The sequence below is a fragment of the Cryptomeria japonica genome, chromosome 9, assembly GCF_030272615.1.
Source record: "Cryptomeria japonica chromosome 9, Sugi_1.0, whole genome shotgun sequence".
Classification (NCBI taxonomy): domain Eukaryota; kingdom Viridiplantae; phylum Streptophyta; class Pinopsida; order Cupressales; family Cupressaceae; genus Cryptomeria; species Cryptomeria japonica.
The window spans coordinates 123502103-123510961 of NC_081413.1; the positions used below are offsets into that span (position 1 = coordinate 123502103).

The 8859-nt window shown below is 35.0% G+C and overlaps 1 protein-coding gene across 1 annotated transcript in view; it reads right to left on the bottom strand.

Moving 5' to 3' along the window:
• The window catches only part of LOC131062756 (uncharacterized), a 29785-nt gene extending 22648 nt beyond the window's left edge, over positions 1–7137 (bottom strand). The window contains exons 1-2 of the mRNA XM_057996478.2: positions 7119–7137; positions 4148–4242 (exon numbers count right to left, since the gene is read on the bottom strand). Coding sequence (XP_057852461.2) covers positions 4148–4236 — 89 coding nt within the window. The 5' untranslated portion in view covers positions 4237–4242; positions 7119–7137. The remainder of the gene's footprint in view (positions 1–4147; positions 4243–7118) is intronic.
• Between the last annotated feature and the right edge of the window lie 1722 nt (positions 7138–8859).

Below are 8859 nucleotides of genomic sequence, written 5' to 3' on the forward strand. Positions count from 1 at the left end.
CAACATGATCACTTCCTTTGTGTGTGTGTGTGTCTTCCTTGAATATGCTTGGTTATTGTTTATTCTATGAGTATACTTTATGAGTACTGTACTCTAGATGAGGTGCATGTTTTAAATCACCAAGGCCATTCTTTTGCAAACACGAGTCTCATATTCATAATAACATGGGAAGGACAACATAGGGATTATTGAAACATAACCATACTATGAAAACCTATATGAAGGAAGAATGTGTGAGAGTACAATTGCTCAAACCATGAAGTGAAAAGTATAGAAAGTTGCCTATAAATTGTCATTAAAGGAGAAAGGACACATGTTTAGCCATTCAATATATTTGTGATACATATGATCTCAATCTACCAACTAAGTTTACCAATATGTCAATATCCAACAATAGCAATCTATATGCATACAAACTGTATGGCAAAAAGGGGGTGATGCTAGATTTCTGTAATTAAGAAATTGAAATCTTATTCATTACTTACTTCTATTTAGTAACTACGATATCCATGATATTCACACTATCAACTAAGATTTCTCATTGACTAGTTATACTCTAACTATTGATGTTGAGTTAAGTATAGCTATTATTAACCTTTTCACATCATCATCTAGACCTATTTAATCAAGATGAAATATCTTTTACATTCTACAAATACAACCTTTATATGTTTTGAGAAATTTATCTGCTTAAATGTCTTAACTATTGACTTAGACATATTCCTCCAACAACTTATAAAACAAGAAATTTAGACATGTATTCCTCTCATGAACAATATGTAATAATGGAGTAAAATCTATCATTTGGGGCTTCCACAAAATCACTTCCGCAATCGTAAGTGGTATTTAACTCTTTGTACCAAAAGATCTTCTATTCACTAACTACTTATCACACATTGTGAAACATCATATAGAGTATGACTAAACGATATCAAGCTTGTTTACAAATGTTATAGCATTTTACTCCCTTCCAAACAATTGTGTTAGGGTACAACAATCATATAAACGGTGAGATTCAATGAACTAATTCCTAAAGGTCTCCTATTTATATGGCATAGCCAACATGGTCATTACACAATTGAGGTCATAGATGTGTGTCACGCTTCTAATCCTCTTCTCAATAGATGGGAAGTTCACCCTTGCTCGTCTCAAAAGATACCCGTAAGACTAACCAAGACGGCTCTTACTAATACAATTGATGAGAAAAAACTTATCTTAAGACTACAGATCTTCGAGGGCTAGTTTGGGATCCTCACATTGAGAAGATTTAATTAAAACGATCATTGCTTGAGGACAAGCAATCTCAGGAAGGGAGGACTGTCATGTCCCCCATTTATAGCAGAAATAATTAATATAATTTTTGCCATAGAATATGTTAAATCATATTAAAATTATATTATACTATATTACATTGATATAAAAAAAGATATCATATTATCAATTTACATTTATATATTGAATAATGTTATTATATTAATAATATACATTGTATTAAAATGGTGTAACAATATATATATTAATAATATACATTATATACATTAACAATATGGAATTATGCCATTTTATTAAATATATATTATATTTGTTGACTGGTCCCCGATAGCCATTCCTCTAAAATGATGGCTTGATTAAATGGAGGATCCCATCGGGTGTGAGGGTAGCGACCGTTCAAAAGGGGTGCTACCAAATAGGAAGCGTCGTGGCTTTCCACCACGATGGGGGGTTAGGATAAATACCTTCCCCCCGTGCCAATTTGGGGGGATAGCAAGCAAGGAATGGTGAAGTCTGCCAGCAAGGATAAAGACGGGTAAGTTCAGTGTCAGGTATGTATAAGCATGAATTTCCTGAGTTAGCATTAGAGTATATATCAGCTAGTATGATATATACATATTTAATAACGTGATGGATTGAATAAATATAATAAATGGTTCGTTGTAAAGAGGGACTCTCTTTTATGTACGCCATTCCATAGTGGATGCCTGACACCTGCCACTTGGACTCAAGAGGGATGAAGCATCTGGTCTTGGGCTTAAGAGAGAAGGTGGTTGTGATGAGGGGGAACGGCGATAGAACAACTCGCTGGGTACGCCACTCCATGATTGATGCCTAACACATTCTGTATGGAGCCGAGGGGGATATGGTATCTGCCCTTGGGCCTACGAGGATTGGTTTCTTGGACACCCTATCCAACTAGCCTACCCTAATGGGCTAAGGAAATTGACTGGTAACTAAATTATGGTGTTCTCTAATCTTTGTTGCAGGAAACCAGTAAACAAAGTTATGCCCATAAAATTTAATTACCTATCTTTTAGATTTGGGCAAATTTAGGTCAATCTAAAGTATGACTAATTAGGGGACATTACATAAAACTCAACATTACTTGTTAGTTAGGAACTTTGAAAAAGAAGGTTGTTCAACTTTTGTCTCCATCTTCTATCTCTAGGCTGATTGCACCAATTTTTTTGTGCTAATTGAAACTCAACATTACTTGTGAGTGATTAAATTCATGAGTTCCCCACTGTTTTCTGTGCTAAGTGAAAACTCAGCATCACTTGTGAAATTTGCAGAAGAAGATAGTTCTACTTTTGTCTCTACCACCATATGTCTCTAAGCTTGACTGCACCCATGTGAATTGGGTAAACCAATTTAATTGTGCCTGTCAGTAATCTGAAAGTATAATCCAAGCTAATAGGAGCTCAAAAGTTATAAATGGAAGTTAGGGAAGCTAATACATAGTCTAGGGATGAAATAAGACATTAAAATTGTCATATCTGTCTGTGACGGAAGTAAAAGGTGCAGAGATGACACATAGTTCTTAGAGGACCGTATAAGGACACTATGAAATTTAAGTGCAAGGATTTCCATATGAAAGTAAAGCATGATCTAGATGACAATGATCCAATATGTATGACAATAGGATCAAGAAAAGGTATACATAATAAAGATATCCACCAAACACAAAAAAAGAAGGATAGTAATAAAGATTCAATTTTGAAGGTCTGGACAAAGACCTATTAACCCAGTTCACTAAAACAGTCTTGCAAAAATGACAACCTTTTAAATCATGCAAGGTAGTTAAATGCTTAAAAAATATGGAGTGGTCGAAGTGATAAAATTGGCGAGACATGTTGACTATAAGGAAGACAGTCATATGGCATGTGTTCAAGATAAAAGTACGAACATAAATATTATCATATTTCAGTTATAGACAATGCTCACAAGTCAATCTAGAACATTCAAGGGACGACAAAGGATTCTCACGAGATAGGGATAAAGAGCATAGATCTTCATGACAAGAACACTTAAGCGCCAATATTGTACCAAGAACAAGTGCACAATAGAAGATACATGATAGCTCAGTGATAATACAAAGGGCTTGTACACTATATAATGGTGGGGTTTGCGAACGATGAAAGGTTAGAAGTGAAGCACCATAAGGATGAAAAGATTTTGTTCCTTACTGCTATCATTCAAAAGAGCCTATGAATGCATGTGAAAGAGTAGACAAAAGGCAAGCACAGTCATGAAGACAATAGTTTTGTTAGACCCTAGTTTGTTATCTCCAAATCCTCACCTAGTAGAGATCACTGGATATTGTCAATCAACTAGGCAGAATTCTCTAATTTCTAGATACAGAGAGAAAAAGTAGTCAAATTCATCGATAGAGGTTTTGAGCCTTGATATGGAAGATGGATGTCAACAAAAGAAGTGATAATGATTTTATGAATTTAAATATCTCACAGGGCACTGTCAGCTGTTGGTAAGCAAGGTAGTTTGAGTTGTTAAATTGCAAACACAAGTATGACACTTTCTCAGACATGGATAGTCCAAGTAGAGGATAATGCCAAGTCACATTAACATACTGAGTAGACTAACATGGTGGACTGGTAATGTTAAGGAAGGTGTCCAAACAATTGCACAACAGACTATGACAATGTTACAGTTAGAAAAACACAATGACCCTTATTAAAAGTCAGAGACAGTCAAGAGATTAAAGCCTCACAATCATAAAGACCAGTTGTAGGCGATAGTAAGCTATTGTAAGAGGATAAAAAGTACATGCAAAAGACAAAGCTCCACACCCTGAGTTTTTTAATAGGAAAAGGAAAAGGAAAAAGAAAAAGTCTAAGTTGATGGTGCAGCTCACCAGTGAGTAGGTTCAGAAGGAGTTGTGAAGAGCTTAGCAAGGCCTACTCTGAGAAATGGTCCCACCCGTGAATCCATTGTCAGTGCCATGACCGGCTGAAGACAAAAATAAACATGAGTCAATCTATTAGAAATTAAAATAGATCAAAACATTTGTTTCCAAGATAAATAGTATACATTGTAAAAACTTTAAGATTAAAAGAAAAGCATCCTTTAAAGTGGTCAGATCTAAAACATTTTGTCTATAAATTTGTATTCTAAACATTAAATTATACGAAAATAATAAAAAATTAAATCAATGAATATTAGATAAAAATGTAATAATTACATCAAAAAATTAAATTATATCAAATATCTAAAATGTAATGCCTATCACGGTCACTGTAACACCATGGAGAGTAGGCGAGCCATACCAAATGAGTCAACCTACAAGATCATTTACTTGAAAAATTGCTATTCCAAATTAGGGTAGGATATAAGAAAATGCTCTAACCAAATGGATTCCCCATTTCTTCCCAACACATTCATGACCAACCTCACAAAACTGTGTCCAAAGATTTTCTAGATTCTACAAAAGAGAAGTTAAATTATGTTGGCAAGGGAAGGGTTAGCAATGGTTGGAGATGTCAGAGTGCAGTTTTGAGGATGGCAAAAATTTTCCCAAATTTCGGAGAGTGGGAAGATAGCTATTAAAATAACTTGAACAAACTAAAAGGAGATGAAATTTAAAAAGTAATATGCTGAATTTATGATGACTATTCAGAGACTCCAGCAGGGCCCAGCAGTAGGTTGCATATGCCTACATCTTAACAGACCTAGCGTGAGAGTCTCCAACAAGACTTGCAAACCTAGATAGCCAATTTCATTACCTTGGCTGTAGTCACATCATACAGTGACGTCTTACACTACAGGGACAGCACATCCAACATTTACTTGGGCATTCAGGGCAGAGACAAACCAATTACCAGCAGCCTGTCATCCTTAAATCCTCTTCACACAGGAAATAAGGAGATTGCAGGCCTGTAGAATTGCAAGATCCGTCCACAGAACCCTAGCCCTCAGATCTGACTGAGAAGGTACTAAATTAGTCATCTGCAGGCGGCTCACTGATCATACTATCAAACCATTAAGTCAAAGCAATTACTCAGATCGCTCCAGCAAGTGAATTATTACCATTATACCAAAGTCTCAGTCTACAAATATCTAAAATGTAATGCCCACCACAGTTACTGTAACACCATGGAGAGTAGGAAAGCCATACCAAATGAGTCAACCTACAAGATCAGTTACCAGAAAAATTGCTATTCCTAATTAGGTTAGGATATAAGAAAATGCTCTAACTAAATGGATGCCCCATTTCTTCCAAACACATTCATAACCAACCTCATAGAACTGTGTGCAAAGATTTTCTAAATTCTACAAAAGAGAAGTTAAATTATGTTGGCAAGGGGCAATTTTGAGGATGGCAAAAATTTTCCCAAATTTCGGAGAGTGGGAAGATAGCTATTAAAATAGCTTGAACAAACTTGCAAACCAAGATAGCCAATTTCATCACCTTGGTTGTAGTCACATCATACAGTGAGGTCTTACACTACAGGGACAGGACATCCAACATTTACTTGGGCATTCAGGGCAGAGACAAACCAGTTACTAGCAACCTGTCATCCTTAAATCCTCTTCACACAGGAAATAAGGAGATTGCAGACTTGTAGAATTGCAAGATCCGTCCACAGAACCCTAGCCCTCATATCTGACTGGAAGGTACTGAATTAGTCATCTGCAGTCGGCTCACCGATCATACTAGTAAACCATTAAGTCAAAGCAATTACTCAGATCGCTCCAGCAAGTGAATTATTACCATTATACCAGAGTCTCAATCTACAGATATCTAAAATGTAATGCCCACCACGGTCACTGTAGAACCATGGAGAGTAGGCAAGCCATGCCAAATGCAATAAAGATAATAATTCTAAGGATAAATAAACTAGGGCTACAACTTCAAGGGTAGAGGGCTATTTCTTAACTATTATCTTTCTTACTATAATCAATTGTCCATATATAAAAGAGATAGATTATATACACCAATTTTAAAAGGAGTCATTTTGCGAGATTATGGCAAATCTTTGAAAGAGGTTATTTCAGTTATCTTGTGCTAAGAATTGGAAGACCTTATAGAAGATTTGGGGAAGATTTTATTTTATTTTTAATCTAATCTGAAGGGCTCAGACAAGCAGCAAAAATTCACAACAGGGTGGAGTATGTTTCAAGTACTCAAATCAGAAAAACTACCAAAGACTAAACCAAAGGCAAATCCCAAATGGGGACATTACACCCAGGGTGCACCAACTATCATGGAGCAAAGGGCAAGGTAATGGGAGCAGATTTCTGGGACAATAGTGCCCATCTCCAAAAATAAACACAGGAAACAGACATGAAAATACATATATTTCATAGGTTTCTAATCTAACAACTCTTATGGAAATGCTGAAGACAAATTTTATATACCAAATGATACATAAGTAATAGAAGCTTTGATTATCTGGTTTGAAAGTGCTGTCGAAAATTGTTGGGTCTCTGTTCCATGCTAGTAACTATAAGGCATCTAAATCATGTAATCGATAAGCTATGGTTACTGAAATGTGTCCCAGCGACAAATTTTGTCTTCTGTGCTAGTGTTACAATGTAAACTTGTAAATATTAATTTTGTTAATATAAATTCTGTGCAGTTTTGGCTGCGTTTTACTAATCAAAAAAAAAAAAAATTGTCCATACATAAACAATCTATTCATTCGGGCAGGGCAAACAATCTATTATCCATTAGTTTTCATAGAAAAATCTGCGATTCCTATTCATTTTGGCAGGGTAAAGAAATCCTCCACTTCCTCCGGTACATATAAGAAGAATATTACATAAGATTAACTATAAAAATAAATATTAAAAAAAATACAGATATAATTTAGAAGAAAAAATACCTGGAAGAAGAGTTTTTCCCTCAATTAGAATTGGAAGACCTTATAGAAGATTTGGGGAAGATTTTATTTTATTTTTAATCTAATCTGAAGGGCTTAGACAAGCAGCAAAAATTCACAACAGGGTGGAGTATGTTTCAAGTACTCAAATCAGAAAAACTACCAAAGACTAAACCAAAGGCCAATCCCAAATTGGGACATTACACCCAGGGTGCACCAACTATCATGGAGCAAAGGGCAAGGTAATGGGAGCCGATTTCCGGGACAATAGTGCCCATCTCCAAAAATAAACACAGGAAACAGACATGAAAATACATATATTTCATAGGTTTCTAATCTAACAACTCTTATGGAAATGCTGAAGACAAATTTTATGTACCAAATGATACATAAGTAATAGAAGCTTTGATTATCTGGTTTGAAAGTGCTGTCGAAAATTGTTGGGTCTCTGTTCCATGCTAGTAACTATAAGGCATCTAAATCATGTAATCGATAAGCTATGGTTACTGAAATGTGTCCCAGCGACAAATTTTGTCTTCTGTGCTGGTGTTACAATGTAAACTTGTAAATATTAATTTTGTTAATATAAATTCTGTGCAGTTTTTGTCCATACATAAACAATCTATTCATTTGGGCACGGCAAACAATCTATTATCCATTAGTTTTCATTCAGGCAGGGCAAACAATCTATTATCCATTAATTTTCATAGAAAAATCTGCGATTCCTATTCATTTTGGCAGGGTAAAGAAATCCTCCACTTCCTCCGGTACATATAAGAAGAATATTACATTAGATTAACTATAAAAATAAATATTAAAAAAAATACAGATATAATTTAGAAGAAAAATTACCTGGAAGAAGAGTTTTTCCCTCAATCAGAATTGGAAGACCTTATAGAAGATTTGGGGAAGACTTTATTTTATTTTTAATCTAATCTGAAGGGCTCAGACAAGCAGCAAAAATTCACAAAAGGGTGGAGTATGTTTCAAGTACACAAATCAGAAAAACTACCAAAGACTAAACCAAAGGCCAATCCCAAATGGGGACATTACACCCAGGGTGCACCAACTATCATGGAGCAAAGGACAAGGTAATGGGAGCAGATTTCCGGGACAATAGTGCCCATCTCCAAAAATAAACACAGGAAACAGACATGAAAATACATATATTTCATAGGTTTCTAATCTAACAACTCTTATGGAAATGCTGAAGACAAATTTTATGTACCAAATGATACATAAGTAATAGAAGCTTTGATTATCTGGTTTGAAAGTGCTGTCGAAAATTGTTGGGTCTCTGTTCCATGCTAGTAACTATAAGGCATCTAAATCATGTAATCGATAAGCTATGGTTACTGAAACGTGTCCCAGTGACAAATTTTGTCTTCTGTGCTAGTGTTACAATGTAAACTTGTAAATATTAATTTTGTTAATATAAATTCTGTGCAGTTTTGGCTGCATTTTACTAATCAAAAAAAAAAAAATTGTCCATACATAAACAATCTATTCATTCGGGCAGGGCAAACAATCTATTATCCATTAGTTTTCATTCCGCCAGGGCAAACAATCTATTATCCATTAGTTTTCATAGAAAAATCTGCGATTCCTATTCATTTTGGCAGGGTAAAGAAATCCTCCACTTCCTCTGGTACATATAAGAAGAATATTACATAAGATTAAATATAAAAATAAATATTAAAAAAAATAAAGATATAATTTAGAAGAAAAATTACCTGGAAGAAGA